The following is a 21,698-nucleotide window of genomic DNA, read 5'->3' as shown; positions in this document are numbered from 1 at the left end:
TCACAACTCAAGATCTAGCTCTAATGGAATTCCTGCCTATGTTTACAAAATTAGAAAGTGTTACAAGGCACATTTTGTTCATTGCGATCATGCAAAGAGCTTAATATGTTAGCTGCATCAATGCATCTTAATGAACGTACAAGAACTCTCCCTTGTTACCTGTATTGTTGGCCCCACTCTCAAGGCAGTGTTTAAATGTGCTTATAAAGATAAAGGGACCCCTGACCATTAGGTCCAGTCGTGACCGACTCTGGGGTTGCGGTGCTCATCTCGCTTTATTGGCCGAGGGTGCTGGCGTACAGCTTCCGGGTCTTGTGGCCTGCATGACTAAGCCGCTTCTGGCGAACCAGAGCAGCGCACGGAAACGCCATTTACCTTCCTGCTGGAGCGGTACCTATTTATCTACTTGCACTTTGATGTGCTTTCAAACTGCTAGGTTGGCAGGAGCAGGAACCGAGCAACAGGAGCTCACCCCGCTGCGGGGATTTGAACCACTGACCTTCTAATCGGCAAGTCCTAGGCTTTGTGGTTTAACCCACAGCGCCGCCCGCGTCTCTAAATGTGCATATACATATAGTAATATTGGTGGGTTAAGCATACAACTCTGAGCTGGATTGTGGATGGTGAATATTCCATAGGTTTTATTGTTTTTCAAATGCATTTCTGTTCTGATTGAATAAACAAAGTCAATAACAAGGTGAAAACTGAGTTTGTAAAGTGATTTTGTAATGTTTTATAGGGGTTGCTCGTGCACAAGCAGGCAAATATCTCCCTGGCTGGTTGCAAACACCTGGCTGGGCTGCCAAAGTAAACTTTATCTGTCCGGAGCGCCACTCACCTGTGGCTGACTCAGTCGCTGGCAGAATCCGTGAGTGGGCATTTCTTAAACTTCTTCCAGTAAAGAAGCTCTTTGACGCCCAGTCTCTGCCTTCCCTCTCTGCACGAAAGCCTTCTGCGCAAAGTGGGTGTGGGCAGCGGAGGACCCTTTCCCTCCCCGCTTGTCCCAGGCAAGGAGTCATGGGACCGCCTCGCCACTGCCGGCTCCTGCACCCCCTCTCCACTGGTGCTATGCTGATTCTCTTCCCCATCAGATGAGCTGCTTCTCCTGATCCCTGGACGCTCTCTATAATCCCTGTGGCTTTTGCTCTCTCCCTCCGGCACTGATGGCAGTTCCCTGACAGATTTCCATGAAAACATTTGTGGAATTGTTTGGGATGTCCAATGCTTTGGGGGAGAAGATGTTTATAAAAAATTCTAGAATAATGCAACAGGATTTACTGCTTACCCCAAGCTTGGCACAATTGAACCTGTCGTGATTCAAATCGGGTTTTAAAGAACAATGTTCTTACTGTTTATCTTTTTGATATAATTTTTTGTAATATTTTTCAAATTCTTTTTTAATTTGTGTCATATCCCTTATTGTCCTCTCTTCTACTTTTATTTTATTTATTAATTTTTCTTTTCTTTGTTTTTTTAATTGCCAGGCAAGGATCTTGCCTGGTTTATTTGCCCATTCAAAATTTTTATATTTCCAAAATTTGATTTGTTGTTCTACCTCCTGTTCTATAATTTTATTATATTCTACTCTCAGTAATTTAATTTCCTAATTTAATCTCTCTTTATTTTTGCTTGCATAGGCCAATTTTTCCTTCCTTTTAATTTCTTCTAAAAGCTCCCTTTTCTTTTTTTCTTTATTCTTATATGCTATTGAGTTTTGTTGTATAAAATATCCCCTAATAACTGCCTTCCCAGCATCCCACACTGTTTTAACATCTGTCCCTTTCCTTCAATTGTTTTCAAAATATTCCTTCATCAACTTTCTGGCTCCTTGTATTACTTTTTGGTTTTTTAATAAGAAAACATTCATTCTCCACCTTTTTTTCCCTTTTCTCCTCTTTTCCTTTAAGAGTTAATGATACTGGATTGTGATCTGTAAGAGTTTTTGGTAATATTTCGGCATTCTCTGCTTCAATTGTCATATCCTTAGTAATCCATATACTATCGATTCAACTATACAAATTTTTTGGTTCTGAGAAATATGTGAACTCCTTTTCAACAGGATATTTATATCTCCATATATCCACTAAATCAAAAATCTTTACCATTTCCACAAAGCTTTTTGGCAGCTTCCCTTCATTTCCCCCCCTCTTCTTCTGCAATCTATCCAATTCTGGTTCCATTACTCCATTTAAATCCCCTAACACAATAATTTTCATATCTATATATTCCATTAATAGTGATCTTACTTTAACATAAAATTCTGATTTTCTTTTATTTGATCCATAGATTCCCGCTACCACAATTGGTTCCCCCTCTAGTGATATTTTGACTATTACAATCCTCCCCTCTTTATCTTCATATAACAATTCTGGTTCGTATTTGCTTTTAACATACATTACAACCCCCCTCTTTTTTCTTACATCACATGCGATGAATTCTTCCCCTAACTTTGGTTTTACCAATAATCTTTTATTCTTAGTATTGATGTGGGTTTCTTGTAAACAAGCAAGGTCCCACTTCTGCTTCTCTAAGATACGTTCTGTTTTCTGCCTCTTCCTCCTATTGTTTAGACCATTTACGTTCCAAGATAACAATTTGAATTTCATTCTTTGTTAGTTAAAAAATTATAAAGTTAGTAGAAAGAGTTTAAATTATCTGCAGTGGTGAAGGAGAAGGATTTTTTAATAGCTATTGGTCTGATTATTTACCACTGGCATAGTTCTTTATCCTTCCACCCTTTGCTGAGCTCTTTCTTCTTCTTCCACCTCATCCAATAGCTCTCCCTTTCTTTCTTCCTCATTTCCCTCCTCCTAATTCTCCTCGATACTTCCTCCAAAACATATCTGCTTCCTCAAATGTCTCAAATTGTCTTCTTTTTCCTTTGAAATTGAAAGAAATCCCCACTGGGTATTCCCATCTGAAGGATATTGATTTGGCCTTTAGTGCTTTTGTTAGAAATTGGAATTGCTGTCTCTTTTTTATCAACCTGGGTGGGACTTCTCGTAAAATTATTATTTCCTTTCCATCTATGGTTAATTTGTTCTTACTCTTTGCTTGGAGGATCTTATCTTTCATCCAATTTGATGTGAATACAATGATGCAGTCTGCCAGCCATTTGTTCATTTTTGCTTTCCTTGAGTTCACTCTGAAGATTTTCTCTGTCTGTTCTATTATGTCTTTTTCCTGTAAATGTAGCCACTTTGCTAAAGTTTCAGTCATCTTCTTCCAAATATCCTCCTTCTCCTCTTCTGGAACATTCCTGAATCTCAAGGTCTTCTCTTTAATCTGCATCTGTATCATTCCTAGCGCATCCCCAGTAGCTTCCTGGATTGCTTTTTGTTCCTACATCTCCTTTTTCAATTTGGCCATTTCTTTTCTTTGTTCCCTTTGTTCTTTGCTAATTTTCTTCACCATCTCTTCCATTTGTTGATTTTTATTCTTAATTTCTTGTATTTTCTTATCTGTCTCCTTCATTCCTTCTAAGACTTCTGTTAATTTTTTCTTTATTTCTTCATTTTCTTTTTCATTTTTTTATTGTGTTTTCTAATTTTTCTAATTTCCCATCAATTGTGTTGATTTTTTCTTCCAACTCTTTTCTCAATCCTCCCACGTCCAATTTCAAACTAATAATAAGCTCCTTCAAATCCATTTCTTCAAGGCCTGAGTTTCTTCTTAGTTGTTGCTGTTGACTTCCAGTTCCAGCCATCTGTTTTTTAATTGCATGAGACATTTTGCGTTCTCTTTTTCAACCACCAGATGTCCTTCTATTACTTCAATTTTCCTTTATTACTGCTTTTCCTACTTTGTCCACTGGGTGTCACTGTGTTCTTATTTACTCAATTTGCCAGCTTCTGCCCTCCTTTAATCCTCTCTTTTACTATTTTGTCTTCGGCACTTCCTCCTCCTTCCTCCTTCTTGATGATTACTCAGCTTCTTCAGACCCTCGACGCCATCTTATCTGTTAAATTCCCCTCCTTTCCCCCACAGCGTTCCTTATTCCTTTGCCCTTATCTTTCCTTCAAGGAAATCCAGCTTCAAAGCAGCTGCTTCACTCCACCCAGCTCCAACAACAGGCAGCCTGCACTAATTTGCACTTTGTAGTAAGTCCGTTTCAGATAGTGTGCTTTTCAAATAGTTTGATTGCAATCTGAGTGATTTCTTTACACTCTCTCCATATCTTTTCCCATTCTTCTGTCTTCCCTTTACTTTTGTGGTAGCATTACTTCTCCGCCGCTATTTTTACTCTTTATTTTGTTTTGGGTTTACTCACTCCATGAGGGTTTTCCCCCACCCTGAGTTCCCTTTTTCCCCTTCATCTTATTTCCTTTTAGGTTTTATTGCTGCTGCCACCACTTTACGTTTATTTTAATATAGAAATAGAGATTTTACCATCTTGTCGCTGCTTCAGTGATGTGAGGCTTTTCACCGGCCTGTTTGATGTTCTTTGTGCCTGGATTCTCCCCCACCTCAGCAGTTTTCTTTTTCTTTTGGCGAGGGGTGCCGGGACTCCAAAAAGACACTGCTGAAGTTCCTTTTGACTTGAGCTTCCTTCCAAGCCTTTTCAGGGGTCGTTTAGCCAAACATTGCCCCTCACAGTACCGGTGTATGCCCTGACCTGCTTACTGCAGTCAGAGCTCACACTGTTGCAGCTGTGGTAAAAGCGGAAGTCCCCCATTGTGTTTCCTTTTGTTTGAGCATAAAGATGGACAGGGCATAGCTGGATACTTTCAACAATATATAAATCAGTGTAGATATCCTGATGTCCAAAGGGAAATACTTAAATTGTTTTCCAGAAATTTTGCAAGAACGCAACAGACGAGGAAGACAACTAAATATTCAAGTGCTGCTTTTGTTTATATTAACTCTGTTGTCGTGTTTCGTATCTTACCATGCTATGATCTGGATTATCTTTTTTGGTAGTTTGTTTATTTGTAGTAATATTTTATGGTTGAGTAATGACCTTGATATGATATAGCGTAAAGACTCAATGAAGATCTACTGTATATGTTTTTTTAAAAAAGTTTTACTTTTCTTGTATAATCAAGATTTAATTTCCTCCTTGGAACTAACTGATCAGGAAAGTAGATTAAAAATCCCATTGACAACATGTTTACACAGTCATAACCATCAACCCTTTGGCAACAGAATACAGTGGTACCCCGCAAGACGAATGCCTCGCAAGACGGAAAACCCGCAAGACGAAAGGGTTTTCTGTTTTGGAGGCGCTTCGCAAGACGAATTTCCCTATGGGCTTGCATCGCAAGACGAAAGCCCATAGGGAAATGCTGGCGGTCGGGAGCAAAGACTTTCGCCCACAGCCGGCCTTCAGAAGAGGACCTCTTCTGAAGGCCGGCGGGGGGCAAAAGTCTTTGCTCCCCCCCGCCTGCCTTCCCCCCCCCCGCCTGCCCCGGGCGATCTTAAAATGCTGGCGGGCGGGAGCAAAGCGTTCGCTGCCGACCCCCAGCATTTTAAAACGCTGTTCCGAAGCGGGGGGCGGGAACATCTGCCCCAGCCGCCCCGCTTCGGAACGATGTTCCGAAGGGGGGAGGTGGGGCGGGAACATCTGCCCCAGCCGCCCCGCTTCGGAACGATGTTCCGAAGGGGGGAGGTGGGGCGGGAACATCTGCCCCAGCCGCCCCGCTTCGGAACGATGTTCCGAAGGGGGGAGGTGGGGCGGGAACATCTGCCCCATCCGCCCCGCTTCGGAACGATGTTCCGAAGGGGGGAGGTGGGGCGGGAACATCTGCCCCATCCGCCCCGCTTCGGAACGATGTTCCGAAGGGGGGAGGTGGGGCGGGAACATCTGCCCCATCCGCCCCGCTTCGGAACGATGTTCCGAAGGGGGGAGGTGGGGCGGGAACATCTGCCCCATCCGCCCCGCTTCGGAACGATGTTCCGAAGGGGGGAGGTGGGGCGGGAACATCTGCCCCATCCGCCCCGCTTCGGAACGATGTTCCGAAGGGGGGAGGTGGGGCGGGAACAGCTGCCCCATCCGCCCCGCTTCGGAACGATGTTCCGAAGGGGGGAGGTGGGGGCGGGAACAGCTGCCCCAGCCGCCCCGCTTCGGAACGATGTTCCGAAGGGGGGAGGGGGGCGGGAACAGCTGCCCCAGCCGCCCCACTTCGGAACGATGTTCCGAAGGGGGGAGGGGGGCGGGAACAGCTGCCCCAGCTGCCGGGCTTCGTAGCGCTGCTGCGAAGCCGGGCGGGGGGGGGGGGTGGGAACACCTTCTGAAGGCGGGCAGGGGGCGAAAGTCTTTGCTCCCCCCTGCCTGCCTTCCCAGCGGCTTTTAAATCGCCCCGGACAGCGGAGAAGTCCTCCGCTGTCCCAGGGTTTTTTAAAATGCTGGGGGTGGGAAGAAAAGCCCTTGTCCCCCCCCCCCCAGCCTTCAGAAGAGGTCCGGGGACAGACTGTCCCCGGACCTGGCCTGAAGGTGGTTTCCCTAGGAACGCATTAATTGATTTTCAATGCATTCCTATGGGAAACCGTGCATCGCAAGACGAAAAACCCGCAAGACGAAGAGAATTGCGGAACGAATTAATTTCGTCTTGCGAGGCACCACTGTATTCAAAATTTAAAGGACCTATCAGTGTATATGGTTTACAGCTTACATAAACAATGCACCTGAAGTTAATTGACATATGGGCCCCCCAAGAAAGTTCTTGTACAAGCCTCTGATGTTGTTTGGTTGGAAGTGGGGATTTCATCATTATTATTATTATTATTATTATTATTATTATTATTATTGCTTTTAGGGTCTGGTTTATTTGCTTTGCGTGGGTGTAAGTGGTTTGCTTTGCTCTGGGAAGAAGTATTTCTGAGCTTCACTATTATTTGTTCTGTGAAATGGGTATTTTGTGGTGTCCTAAATAGTTTCAGAAGTGCCTCTGGGCCCAAACAGATTAGGGCCTCTGGTTTCCACAGCAACATTTTAGTGACTGGGTGACCTCCCCCAGCAGAAGTCCATGCTTTTGTAGTTTGCAGCCATTTGTCCTCCATTTCTCACCCGCATTGCATACCAAGACACCTAGGGGCATAACAATTAAGGGCTCCTTGCCCCTCAACTCCATTATGGGCACCATTCCACATGTCCATCTGATGATTATAAGTACATGTGATGGCCTGGGATTCCGATTCAGAGGCTGAACCGGAGGAATCCCAGCCTGCACAGGAGTCCCCGCCTCCAGGGCCGGCTGAACTGGGGCAGGGCCTTGAGTCTGAAGCGCCTGCACCTGTGCCGGATCCTCAGGAGCAGGCACCAGGTGAATCCACTCTGGCTCCGGAGGTGGTTGAGGACTCAGTGCCTACAGGTGAGTCTCCCCCTGGGTCCATTAACCCTTCAGCCTCTCCTGAACTGCAGAGGCTCAGGGCAGAGAGGCGAAGGGAACTGGTTTCTCCCAGGAGGAGTGCTCGCCTTAAGGCCAGAAGATGCAGGACCTGGGGGCCGGGACCGCCCCTGGCCTCAGAGAAGATAAAGGCCAGTCAGCCCAGTCCCAGGTTGCGGGAGCAATGTCGTCGTTGAGTACCTGCTCCTACCCGGACCCAGACCTGACCTTCCAGTGTTCCTGTTCCTCGCCCGGCTCCCTACTTCTGACCTTCCAGTGTTCCTGTCCCCGCCCGGCTTCCTGCTTCGGACCTCGCCTCGCTCCTTGTGAACTGTTTCCAGGCTAGTGACTCAGGACTGATCTTTGACTACGATAACGGTAACCTTCCCCCCGGGACTAGCACAGTACAGTATGCACATTCTTGTATTAAAGATGCAGGACCAAAATTAAGGCCAGTGCTATTTTTCTAGAAAAAGGAAGTGCCAGAACTCACCATCAACACCTCCCTTGTTCTCTTATAATGGCAATGGGGCCCACATGAAAGCAGGGGCATAGGAAGGGGGGGCAGGGGGCGGGTCACCCCAGGTGCCATCATGGAGGGGGGTGACAAATGATCAAGGAACAATTACTGCCCTACTAGGGCAGTTCATAAAAAACTTTTTTTTAAAAAAAATGCCTGCTCCAAAGGTCCTGTCTTACTACACATGGGATTATATAGCTCCATATGAAATTTCATGCATGTCAGTTAATATCTTGACCCTCCTCCACGACAATGGCTGTTTACTTGGCCATTTTCCTGTGTCGTGAAGGCTGAAATTTCAACAAAGCACATTCCTTTGCTAGACTTTTTTCGGCCACCTGCTAAAAGCATTATTCTTTAGGCAAGCATACCTAGATGCTTAGGAAGTTGAAGTAATTTTATTCTTGATATTTTAGCTTTTGTATGTTTTAAAGTAGGATTGTTAATTTTTCTTGATTTTACTGCTGTAGTGGTTTTTTGTTTTGGTAAACCACTTTGCATGTTTTTAAAAATAAATTTTATTAAATAAATAAACAATAAATATAAATAAAATAACACAATCCATCCTGTAGATATAAGTATCTGTCTATAGTCGCCTACTTGTTATCAGAGGCTCAGAATCCACATTCCTTTGTAAGAAAACATGATATAACGTAAAACCATTTCTGCAGCTAAAAATCAATCAATCAATCATTGGGGGGGGGGGGTTGACAATAAATGTTCCGCACCAGGTACCACCTGACCTTCCTACACCTCTGTATGAAAGGTGCCGGAACTGAGTTCTGGTGAGTTCTGGCTGGGGGAAAAAAGCCCTGGCTAAGACTAGTACTACATGATATGGTAGCGCTCAATGGAACTCACAAGAGCTGAGTTGCTGCTGCTTATGGGAGGGAGAGAAGCAACACTGCAGTGACGGAGCCAATCTGGTCTCTTGGCAATGCATTTGCATTGCATCAATCTCTTCCCTTCTGCATGGTCTGCTGCTGGCTAAAACTGCCTAGTACTAGAGGGCTCTGGCCCTCTGAATGATCCTTCTCCCATCATCCCTGTCTATTGGCCATACTGGCTGGGGCTGCTGGGAGTTGGAGACCGAAAATATCAGGAGAGGTGCTGGTTCCCAGTCCCAGATCTAGTCGTACTGTTGCCAAAACAAAATATAATCTATGCAATATTGAACAGAAGGTGAGCAGATAGACTCCTCTGGCCTCTAGCTAGAGGTCAGAGTTGCTGGAACTACCCCTGATCCAAACCTTTCAGGAGCAGAAGGCATCCTGCTTAGTGTAAGTTTTTATTTTCTTTATTGACAGTGCTTTGATTTGCACGGGGAGAAAACCCTTCTTGGAAATGTCATGAAGGAAATTAACCTTTGCTGTTCCAAAGAAGTGAAAATAGGAAGGAAATATTTTAATTCCGATTGCTGCTCTTCCCCACTCTCTTTTTCCTGCTTGGTGGAATCATTCATTAGGTCATTTCCTGCCTCTTTATGGGCATGATGTACAGTAATATAGGCAGACTTTGTTCTCATTTCCTACAGGCGCATTAGCCAAGAACACAGGTGTGGCTGCTCTAGTGGGATCAGATTCGGGTTTCCCTCAGCAGACAGCAGGCCAATCTGCAAAAGGAACACCTAGGTGGGTTTGAAGATGCTGCTCCAGTTGCTCTCTGTCCTCTGGGAGACCTTGTCCTTGCAGGTCGTTCTGGTGTTTCTGGCTACATTTCTACTTCTTGCTGATTACAAGAGAAATATTCGCCCAAGGAATTACCCCCCAGGGCCCATGCCTCTTCCTTTGCTGGGTAATATGCTACATGTGGATTTCAAGAAGCCTCACATTTCATTACAAAAGGTAAGGATGAAGGAAAAACCTATGGCATGAATTAAATACTACACTGCTGTGCCAGATTTGGGGTGGTGCAAGTGGTTCCCTGGCATAGGTCACTGAGCCAAGCGAGCAAAGAATTGAGAGGATCGATCATTGTGAAGATCCATTTATGTGTGCCAGATTTTGGTCACTCTCAGGGTGCCATACTACCAAAATATGCCCCTACATTGCACTGGAAAGGAGTGTAAGACCCTGGCTGGAGAAGCAGGTTGAGATGCTTCCAGGTTTAGCATCCTGATTCTGAGAGAAGTCAGCCTCATGTCTGCGAGGAGCCCATATGTGGGGCACCAAGAAAAATGCCTTTCTTTTTGTTTGTTCCCAGAATATGGTTTCCAGAAGTGATACCATTGTGAATACATTGCAGGTGGAGGATGGAGGGGGCCTGTCCATGTATAGACCCCGGAAACCATTTTGGCATTTCTGATGTCCCCCATATATTTGATGGCAATCAAAGTTCCCTTCTTCCATATAGGCATTCAAGAAGCACCAAGCAGACAAATTAATATATAATATATAATATATAATATATAATATATAATATATAATATATAATATATAATATATAATATATAATATATAATATATAATATATAATATATAATATATAATATATAATATATAATATATAATAGAAAGGCTTGTTGGGTGTAGTGAAGTGTTAACCTATGCCTCGTGCTTGAGGGGACAGGCTTACAAGGGAAGTAAGCCAGGACATGACGAAAGCAGCTTGGAATGTTGTGAACTGAGTGGAAATCGAAAGCATTCAGTTTAGCCGCTGTAAGGAGAGAGAGGAGGCAGAGAAAATGCAGCTTAACACGGATGGCTGTTGTGGATTGTAAATGCACTATTTTGTTTCCAATAAAGAGATATAAGGACAGAAGAACCGTCTGGACTGATTTACTGCCCTTTTGACACACAGGCGCTGTGTAATTCTGCTAATTGCTTTATGACCGCTCCGAAGCCACACTGTGTAAACAGAAGCTGGAGAGGCTCGCAGAGGAAGCGTGGCTGGGCATCAAACAATAAAGCAATAAAACTATCATTTCTTACATTCTTCCTCAATCTCCATCCAGCTTATAGAAAAATACGGCAATGTCTACAGTCTTCAGGTTGGAAGCATGAGGTTTGTGGTTGTGAATGGATTGCATCTGGTGAAAGAGGCTCTTGTCCATCAGGGTGAAAACTTTGTAGATCGACCAAATAGACCTGGTACCCAGGAAATATTTGGGACATCTGGTAAGTTTCTTTTAATGTTGTCAATTATTTAGATAATTAAATAATTCCTTTTTATTTTTTATTTTTAATGGTCTGCATTGATTGGGGAACCTTTTAGATTATTCCTCAAGTTTAAATATTCAGGACTCATTGTTAGATCTTTCCTTAATCTTCTTTTTCATTCCTTGCATCTTTAAACCAGTAGTAGTAAGCTGTGTCATAAAAGTATACCTACTAAACTGTTTAGATTAACTGAACTCACCATTCAGTATTGAGTACTGAAGATAAACAGCTTGTAAATAAGAACCTGGCATTATTATGGATGGAGGAATCTGTCGGTTTTTCTTTCAATCAGTTCTTCATTTTTCCATTCTTCAGTTTGCAATACTTACACATCAGTAACACTCCAGTTTGCTCATTGTTTCAGGAAGTGAGACTGAAGTAAGGTTACATTTAAATTCAAGATGAACTGAATTTCTGTCCCATCACTAGTAGAGATGCAATAATAGTTAGTGCTTAAGCATGAAAGGAACAGGTAATATCTTCTTCATAGTCATTTATCTGTTGTTCTTGTTGTTTAGTCATTTAGTCGTGTCCGACTCTTCGTGACCCCATGGACCAGAGCACGCCAGGCACCCCTGTCTTCCACTGCCTCCCGTAGTTTGGTCAGACTCACGTTTGTAGCTTCAAGAACACTGTCCAACCATCTGGTAGTCTGTCGCCCCCTTCTCCTTGTGCCCTCCATCTTTCCCAGCATCAGGGTCTTTTCCAGGGAGTCTTCTCTTCTCATGAGGTGGCCAAAGTATTGGAGCCTCAGCTTCACGATCTGTCCTTCCAGTGAGCACTCAAGGCTGATTTCCTTAAGAATGGATGCGTTTGATCTTTTTGCAGTTCATGGGACTCTCAAGAGTCTCCCCCAGCACCATAATTCAAAAGCATCAATTCTTCGGCGATCAGCCTTCTTGATGGTCCAGCTCTTACTTCCATACATCACTACTGGGAAAACCATGGCTTTAACTATACGGACCTTTGTTGGTAAGGTGATGTCTCTGCTTTTTAAGATGCTGTCTAGGTTTGCCATCGCCTTTCTCTCAAGGAGAAGGCGTCTTTTAATTTCGTGACTGCTGTCACCATCTACAGTGATCATGGAGCCCAAGAAAGTAAAATCTCTCACTGCCTCCATTTCTTCTATTTGCCAGGAGGTGATGGGCCCAGTGGCCATTATCTTCGGTTTTTTGATGTTGAGCTTCAGACCATATTTTGCGCTCTCCTCTTCCACCCTCATTAAAAGGTTCTTTAATTCCTCCTCACTTTCTGCCATCAAGGTTGTGTCATCTGCATATCTGAGGTTGTTGATATTTCTTCCGGCAATCTTAATGCCGGTTTGGGATTCATCCAGCCCAGCCTTTCGCATGATGAATTCTGCATATAAGTTAAATAAGCAGGGAGACAATATACAGCCTTGCCATACTCCTTTCCCAATTTTGAACCAATCAGTTGTTCCATATCCAGTTCTAACTGTAGCTTCTTGTCCCACATAGAGATTTCTCAGGAGACAGGTGAGGTGATCAGGCACTCCTATTTCTTTAAGAACTTGCCATAGTTTGCTGTGGTCAATACAGTCAAAGGCTTTTGCATAGTCAATGAAGCAGAAGTAGATGTCATTTATCTACTTGTAGGGCAAATCCTGGAATCCTGGAAAAAGGACTACAGTTCACAAGCCAAAAAAAAATCTATTAACCATGAGGAAAGGAAGGGTATGAATAATTACAGAAGGGGCTAGAGTGGGACCCCCATTTTAAATCTAAACCAGTTAATTCCAGGGGGGGGGATGCCTGAGTGTCCTAAGGAGAGGAAGGAACAAAATATATTAACTGCATGACTTCTTCACCTGTCAGTATTTTTTTAATGCTGCTTTTCTATCGAGAGTTCCCACAGTGTTTAACAGGACAAAATAAAATTTGTATTAAAAATTCTACCCAAACAGTGAAACATACAAAAAGCATCAATGAAACAGCAGTAACAGCAAACGGCAGAATTCAGAGAACCAGATAAAAGCCAACAGCACAAATTGGCTAGTTTCTAATGCCTTGCAGTGTTTCCAACATGCCATGAGCAGGCAAGCAGAATAATGGAAAGCAAAGAGGAGTCCATCTTGGAATTAACAGGATTGCTAAATCTACTTACTTGCTCTACGTACTTATTACTTCTTCCCATCTAGGAATAGTCTTCTCTAATGGTCTCATCTGGAAACAACAAAGACGATTTGCCTTATCAACACTCAGAAACTTTGGTTTGGGCAAAAGGTCTTTAGAAGAAAGAATACAGGAGGAAAGCCGTTACTTAAACGAGGCAATAGAAGCTGAGAAAGGTGAGAACTAGAGTCAACAATCCTGTGGCCCACCTATGATACTTACCTTAAGTTGCTACTTTGTATGAACTAGGTCAAAACTACATCAGCTAGGTGCAAAGCTTTCTGGCATTATTTCTTCACACAAATGTAACTCTGCTTGGACTGGAATGACCCTGTGATGGCAAAGGGGGTGTTGATAGGAAGCTCCACAGAGGCTCGTTATGGTGCACAAACGTTCTAGTGTGAAGCTCTGTGTTGGAACCGGCCATGGGAGCTAAAAGCCCCTGAACTAGAACAGAATAAGAACAAAGGTTGGGTTTTGAGGATATCTGCAGATTTTTGATAATTTTGACAACCAACCTCGCAAATAGAGTAGGGTTTGAAGTGCAATATTTTTGGTATATCAGTGTGTCTCTATACTGTCTCTGATGGGGACGGTCCTTATCCTTTTTGACAGGCATTGTTACAAAAATGCCCTTTCCTGACCTCCTGCCTCTCAGATCAGTATCACCATACTGCAGAATAATCATTGCCTATGGAGAATAAATATAAATGGGCCTCAGAGTCCTGAGTGTCCCAGGTTAAACTACAAGATATAATGTTAATATGAAATGATTTCTTCAGCTAAAACAAATCCTGCCTCATCAACATCCAACCACTTTCCCCTCCTTCTGTTTTTGTTACATGGAAGCTAGGTTCGCTTCCCCGCTCCTCCACATGCAGCTGCTGGGTGACCTTGGGCCAGTCACACTTCTCTGAAGTCTCTCAGCCCCACTCACCTCACAGAGTGTTTGTTGTGGGGGAGGAAGGGAAAGGAGATTGTGAGCCGCTTTGAGACTCCTTAAAAAAAAAGGGAGTGAAAGGCGGGATATCAAATCCAAACTCTTCTTCTTCTTCTTCTTCTAGAAGCACCCCAATTCCTTCTGCACCATTTTCTCTCCCTCTCCAGGGCAGCCATTTGACCCTCACTTTCTGATTCATTATGCTGTTTCAAATATCATCTGTTCCATCACTTTTGGGGACCGCTTTGATTACCATGACAGCAGTTTCCATAATTTATTGCACCTGTTTGATGAGACAAACCGCCTTCAGGGAAGTTTTTGGACCGTGGTAGGTCTTCTTTGAGTTCAACAGAATTGCCTTGATTCCAGACACATTCCCACATTCTTGCTGACTGTGCAATCATTTGCTTTGGGTCCTCCTGTTTCTTCATGTTCTGATTCCTGTTTTCTCCCTTACTATTCATTGAAGTCTCTTGACTCATCCATATTCCTTTGCCTTCTAGCTTTTTTTATCAAGGCACTAAAGACTTTAGTATTGTAATGTGTATTACAGCAGAGGTTGTGTTTTTAAGTGGCTGGAGGTATGTGCATATCCATTCCTCATACGCAGGTGTCCAGTGACCCACATCCAGTGGAGCTGTGGGCATGCTCTTAGCATTAGCAGAGTATCAGCAAAGAAGTGAAGCTGTAGGTATTTGGCATCACAAAAGCTTCTTTATTTACAAAATATCAAAATAACAAACATGGCTGAGTGTGAGCAGCAGTTTCACACGTCTCCTATGTCTGAGTCTGAGTTCTGTTCCCATACTCCTATCACTATGGAATGTAAACAGTGGATCACGAGATCCAGCAGCAAAAAGAGAATGAAATTACTAATAGGAGGGCTGTCGCATGTGTGACTGAATAAAATCGCTGTGTATGTGAACAGGGTGTGACTTGATCCTACACAAACCTGTTCTAATCTGTGAATGGAAGCCCCATGCAGATGCATAACATTAAAGGGAAACTCTACATATTCATGACATGAGCAGGCATTGATAAAGGCCTTTTTCAAATGATGGCAATCATCTTCTTGAGAAGTCAATCAGTGAATTACAAGTTGTGTTCGTAGAACTAACCACAATGATGCCATTTGATTTGCAATCTGTACATTCTAACCAAGAAGTGAAGACATTGCCATGGGGTCCCATCGTAAGCAGTGGTGAGTGCAATATTTGCTCTGGTTCCAAGAGAGTCTGCCATCTTTGAGCCTGTGCACACCAGCCTTTATTACTGCTAGCTCCTTTCCCATGACAACGACATGATGTGAATGCTTTTTTGAGAGGGTTTTTCCTTCACATATATGATATTAGTGTTTGTTTCCTCAGATGTACGATGCATTTCCTACTGTCATGAAGCACTTGCCAGGGCCCCATCACACACTTTTTAAAAAATGGGGGCAGGTGAAATCCTTTGTGAGAGAAATCATTGAAAAACACAAAGAAGACTGGAACCCATCTGAACCCAGAGACTTCATTGACACCTACCTAAATGAAATGGCCAAGGTGAGAGATGAAATGGTAAAAAAGTATGTATCTTTAATAACAAAACAGTAGTAGAAGGCAGAGAAGCAATATTAAAAACCAGAACTAGTCATGTGGCTTGTCTGAATGGTCCTTAGTGCCTGACCATATTCCTTCTATTGAATTTATGTCTTCAGACAAAATACATTTCTGCATGCACAGAATATGAGGTTATGTATTTTGTGGGGAGACACCTCCCCACTTGTTCACTGCTGGCATTTCACCACTAGTCGGTGGTTTGTGAGAGCAAACAGGTGACATGACTAAAAGAATCTCTGCAGTGGAGGCATCTCACGACTAAAGGATTCAGTTGCCTGAATAAACCCAGACCAGGAATTATTGACCAGAACAAACCCAAACTTTATGCCAGAATCAGAGAGTCACAGGACTCTTGACTGGACCTTCCTAGAGGCAGGATTGTTGTTGTTTAGTCGTTTAGTCGTGCACGACTCTTCGTGACCCCATGGACCAGAGCACGCCAGGCACATCTGCATATCTGAGGTTGTTGATATTTCTTCCAGCGATCTTAATTCCGACTTGGGATTCATCTAGCCCAGCCTTTTGCATGATGAATTCTGCATATAAGTTAAATAAGCAGGGAGACAATATACAGCCTTGCCGTACTCCTTTCCCAATTTTGAACCAATCAGTTGTTCCATATCCAGTTCTAACTGTTGCTTCTTGTCTCACATAGAGATTTCTCAGGAGACAGGTGAGGTGATCAGGCACTCCCATTTATTTAAGAACTTGCCATAGTTTGCTGTGGTCGACACAGTTAAAGGCTTTTGCATAGTCAATGAAGCAGAAGTAGATGTCTTTCTGGAACTCTCTAGCTTTCTCTAGAGGCAGGATTAGAGTCACTGAATCCCCTGGTGATCTCTTGACATGTGGGGCTGTCAGTAGGATGGTGTTTTTAATGACAGCTGAACTCCCTGTTGCATTTTCTTTGCTTTAAGGAGGATGCCCCTTCCAGTTTCCATGAAGAAAGCCTCCTACAATCAACACTGGATCTGTTTTCTGCTGGAACAGAATCAGTTTCTACAACCCTGCGCTGGGCTTTGCTGTACATGGCCATATACCCAGAAATTCAAGGTAGAACTGGAGTTGACTCATTTGCCTTTCATTACAGTCGGATACTGCAGCTTCAGGTGGACTCGTCAGAAAACACACATTCCCCTCAATAAAAGAATGAAGTCTTAAGGCATTGCTGAAACTTGACTAGTGAAAGTCCTGTGTGCTTTTTCAGTTGAAGGGAATTTCACAAATGAGATACCGCTACTCAGGAGGGTCTATCCCTTGTCACCATCTACTGGGTACTCAGTGGTGGGACATCAAGATGCAGTTTCCTTGCAGATATTGGTTTATGTCCGTTCTCCTTGTATTGATAGCAGATTTTCTTTTCTCTGCAGCAAAAGTCCAAGCAGAAATAGATTCTGTGATTGGCCAGTCTCGCCAGCCAGCAATGGATGACAGGGACAGCATGCCGTATACCAATGCGGTTGTTCATGAAATTCAAAGAATAAGCAACACTGTGCCTGTGAATACGCCCCGGATGACAACTAAGGACACTACACTCGCTGGGTTTCATATTCCCAAAGTAAGTATTAAGATGATACAATGGTACCTTGGGTTAAGAACTTAATTCATTCTGCAGGTCCGTTCTTAACCTGAAACTGTTCTTAACCTGAGGTACCAGGTTAATGGGGCCTCCCGCCTCTGCCGTGTGATTTCTGTTCTCATCCTGAAGCAAAGTTCTTAACCCGAGGTACTATTTCTGGGTTAGCAGAGAATGTTTGGACTTGGATCCAGGAGGCTCAGTACTGCTGTAGATAGTTGCACAGATAAAAACACAAAGAGTTCTCTGCCAGTTTAATCTACTATCTTCTCTTCTTTTTCTTTGAGAGGAAACCATATTGATTCCCAACCTGACTTTGAATGTCTTTTAAAATCTATATTGGAACTGTGCTTTTGTGGGACTTCATTGGATGAATTACTTAATAATGAGAAGTAAATATTGCTTTCAGAACATATCCTTGCTCTTGTCAGGGGATAGATGCTTAGTAGTACTATAATTTCAAAGAAAATACAGTGGTACCTCTGGTTACGAACTTAATTCATTCCAAAGGTGTGTTCTTAACCTGAAACCGTTCTTAACCTGAGGTACCACCTTAGCTAATGGGGCCTCCCACTGCCACCACACCACTACTGTGTGATTTCTGTTCTCATCCTGAGGTAAAGTTCTCAACCCGAGGTACTACTTCCTTGTTAGTGGAGTCTGTAACCAGAAGTATTTGTAACACAAGGTGTTTGTAACCCAAGGTTACAAACTCAAGGTTACAAACTCGAAAGCGCCTTGTCATTTTTATCTACTTTCTTCTCTGCTTCTCCTTTGCCAGGGAACCATAATGCTCGCCAATTTGACCTCTGTGCTGTTTGACAAGGATGAGTGGGAAACACCCAATGAGTTTAATCCTGGCCATTTCCTGGAAAATGATCAGTTCATGAAAAGGGAAGCGTTCTTGCCATTCTCTGCAGGTAAAAAAGTTCATGGGCTGCTCATCAGAACTGTAACAGTGACAATATGATGGTGATTTGGTTGCTGAGAGCCTTGTGTATTGCTGGGGTTACCACCCTATTGGGACCAGTGGTCACATTTGGGATTTTGAGGAAGTGCTCTGTGTGCATGTCACAAAATGGCTGCCATGGGAGGTGGGATGTTACATGAAATGGTATTGATATACTCCCCCCCACCCTCCACCCAGTAAGCAAGCAGTTTGGATTTTTTTAGGGAATATTTACTGGGACCTATCTCAGCTGCCCTAGAACAGAAACCAACTTCAATCTGGAACTTGAGCAACTAACTCTGTTTGCCACACCCTTAGATAATCTATATGCAGATTAGGGAGATTCCTAATAAAATAAACATGAAATTGAAATTTTCTCCAAAACTACATATGAGAGAAATTTATGTTAATTGAAATGCATCTATTCCAAATGCTCAAAAACCATGATCATATTTGTTCAGTGTTCCCATTTGCTTCACTAGGGAATGCAGAGGACTGATTTTTATCTTTATTTTGCAACCACATACTGTTTTAAAGTATTCTCTCAGTGTTGTTTTAAACTATGCTGCTGTTTACTGTGTAGCAAAAGCTCTCCACTGAAACAGTCTCTTTCTCCCTCTCTTCCAGGAAAGCGAGCTTGTTTGGGAGAGCAGTTGGCGAGGACTGAGCTCTTTCTTTTCTTCACTGCCCTAATTCAGAAGTTCACTTTCCAAGCTCCAAAGAATGAGACATTAAGCCGTGAATATAGGATGGGTTTGGCATTGTCTCCCCTGCCATACCGGATATGTGCATTCTCTCGCTAAGGGACCCATCTTATAGCATTGCCATTTCTTTTAAAAGTTGGATTAGTTTGAGACTTCCGGGTTGGCGCCATCGCCTAATGGCGGACTCCCTCCGAGCTCCGGAGGGAGTCTGCTCGGCAGGGGCTGGGTCCTACCGCGCCGGCGACGCGGGGACCCTTAAAAACCACGGACACGGAGTCCATGGACATGGGTGACTCGGCTGGCACCGTTAGCGCCCTCCCGACTCGTGAAGGAGCCTTTTTAAAGGCTACGGATCGGGTGCCGGGGAGAGGCGTGGTGCTGTGAGTCCTCTGCTTTCCCTGCCGAGCGAAGCCGCATGCCATTCGACGGAGAGCGCTGACTTCTTCTATTGGAAATTCGGACTATTAACAACAACCCGTGAGTAATTCGGAAACCGGGTTTAAAAGGAGAAAAAAAGAATTTTTTTCGGATTTGGTATGAGCGGGGGTGATCTAAAAAGGAAGTCAGTCCCCCCCCCCATTGTATACATTCTAAAACAAGGACTGGGCAACCAAGGTCGAGAGTGAATCGTATTCTGGATAAAAATTATAAATTCCACGATGGGAAACTACAAGAACTGTGCTGGAGGAGAAGAGTGGAGGGTGAGAAGGAAAACGTAACCCCCCCTGGGAACCGGGGCGATTCGTGAGAGAGCCTGGCGGAGAGAGAGAGACGGAGGCTTTGACAGCTGTCAAAGTAGCTGTCAAAGTTGGAGAATATAAAGAGGACTTTGCCATGAGGACTTTGCTGGTTAATTTTGCTACAATTTGTTACAATTTGGATATAAACTGTTGAAAATAAGGAACAACAATTTAACTTTTGGATCAGAGGAAACAAAGTTGCTACAATCCCCCTAGAGGGGTTTCGGGATATTACAAGAACGGTCGTAAGTGGAAAAATACTCCTGGAATTGCACAGGACTCGTTATCTCCTGGGAAGGCTGCAAAACTGAAACAGTATTTCGTCTACAGAGGTGTTTATTTTAAAGGAGACAATAGAATTCTCTATTGAAGAAAGGAAGGGACTGGACGTAAGTTTTTGTTCCTGAACAACAATAACCTCTGTAGAGGCACCAAATTTCTGAATTAGAACGTTTTGACAGCGGAACAGGACAAGAAAGTGAGAGAAAAGAACAAAGGACTGATTACGACATGGAAAGAACAATGGGGGGAGCGTCAAAGACCAAGGAAACTAAAAGCCCTCTGGGGCCTCTTTTAGACTGGATGTTTGAAGTTAAATATCTAAAATAAATAAAATTAAAAAAAACAAAAAAACCCCGGCAAGGTGGAACTGGGGGGAAATCTGGCTATGGACTTGAGATTACCAGGCTGACAATAGATAGACTGAGGGATATGGGGAATTCAAACTGGGGAAGGGGGGAGGGAGATTTGGAATCCAAAGGCTGTGTAACTATCTTTTGAATTTTTTTATATCTTATATCTTTTATATCTTTATATAACTTTTTGTATATCATTTTATTTTGATTGGACGGGTTTATTAAAAAAGGGAATTCGTGGAAGGAAATTGGGGTGGACCTTGGGGAAAAATCTTTTTTTTTTTCTTTCTTATTGCTAATAATGAGGGATTGCTTAAATTAAAATTGAATATGTTGGTATTAAAGGGTTAAGAAGCTCTAATCAAGACGCTCTAATCACTGAGCAGCTGAAGGTCGTTAGGCTTCCAGGAATGTGAGTTTGTATAAATAGTCAACTCACTCCTGTGTTTGCCCCTTCCCCCTTCCTTTTCTTTGGGGCGTGTTTGCTGAAATGTGTGATTCTTCACCAGGGTTGTTTGTTTTTGTGTAAATAAACCTTTTATTTGAGTTCCAAACCGCTTGCTCCAAGATTCCTTTATTGAAAAGATGCTGACTCTCCAGCCCTTCTTGAGCCGCTGTGCGAAATGCTCTGCTGTAATGGGACATTGTGGCATCGGAAGCGCACTGGACATTTGATAAGCATTAAACTAATTAAAGTTTAATGGGACAGAATATTGGGTTAAACAAGTTAAGTTTTTAAATTGGGAGTGAGAGCTTGTAGAACCAAATTAATGAAAGGGGAATACAACTGGGAGGGGGATGGGGGAGTCCCAGAAAGTTGATAATGAAAGTAAGGTTTTAAGTGTACTGTATTTTTTTTTCTTTTTTTTTGTCTTCCTGTATTTTTTGGAAACTCTAATAAATATGATTTAAAATAAATAAATAAATAAAAGTTGGATTAGTTTGTGGGGCAGAAACACGCCTGTGGCTTAGTATTAATTATGTTAAGCCAGAATTGATTAGGACTTAACCCAAGTAAGCAGGGTTGGGATTGCAGCCTGTACCTTTAAAAAAAGTGCATTCAATTCACATTCCCCCCCCTCAAGGAATTCAGGCAACTATAACTTAAGGCTGCTGGGAATTGTAGCTCTCTCAAGGGTAAACTACATCTCCCATGATTCTCGGGGGGGTGTATGTATGCAAATAATATTGTTTCATTGGTGAGGATCCAAATTCTATCCCCCCACTTCTTGGCCAGGCGGTCTATCCCCCATCCCACTATTTTCAATATTATTATGTCCTGGTTGTAGTGAAGAAAAGGCATTGCTTGCTCTAATGGAATTCCTGCCTATGTTTATAAAATTAGAAAATGTTGCTTTGAAAATATTGTTACATAACCAATTCATAGACTCATAGAATTTCAGAGTTGCAAGGGACCC

General features: G+C 43.1%; 1 protein-coding gene across 1 annotated transcript in view; it reads left to right on the top strand.

The window, feature by feature from the left end:
• The window catches only part of LOC308587764 (uncharacterized protein), a 42,601-nt gene that overhangs the window by 1,465 nt on the left and 19,438 nt on the right, over positions 1-21,698 (top strand). The window contains exons 2-10 of the mRNA XM_081195527.1: positions 9,380-9,689; positions 10,799-10,961; positions 13,162-13,311; positions 14,243-14,403; positions 15,443-15,634; positions 16,594-16,729; positions 17,047-17,234; positions 18,034-18,172; positions 18,829-19,001. Of these exons, the coding sequence (XP_081051653.1) occupies positions 9,489-9,689; positions 10,799-10,961; positions 13,162-13,311; positions 14,243-14,403; positions 15,443-15,634; positions 16,594-16,729; positions 17,047-17,234; positions 18,034-18,172; positions 18,829-19,001 (1,503 nt within the window). The 5' untranslated portion in view covers positions 9,380-9,488. The remainder of the gene's footprint in view (positions 1-9,379; positions 9,690-10,798; positions 10,962-13,161; positions 13,312-14,242; positions 14,404-15,442; positions 15,635-16,593; positions 16,730-17,046; positions 17,235-18,033; positions 18,173-18,828; positions 19,002-21,698) is intronic.

This window comes from Podarcis bocagei (genome assembly GCF_964188305.1).
Source record: "Podarcis bocagei genome assembly, chromosome: 5".
Taxonomy (NCBI): domain Eukaryota; kingdom Metazoa; phylum Chordata; class Lepidosauria; order Squamata; family Lacertidae; genus Podarcis; species Podarcis bocagei.
The sequence above is the reverse complement of the archived record's forward strand: the minus strand, read 5'-3'. Positions and strand labels throughout refer to the sequence as shown.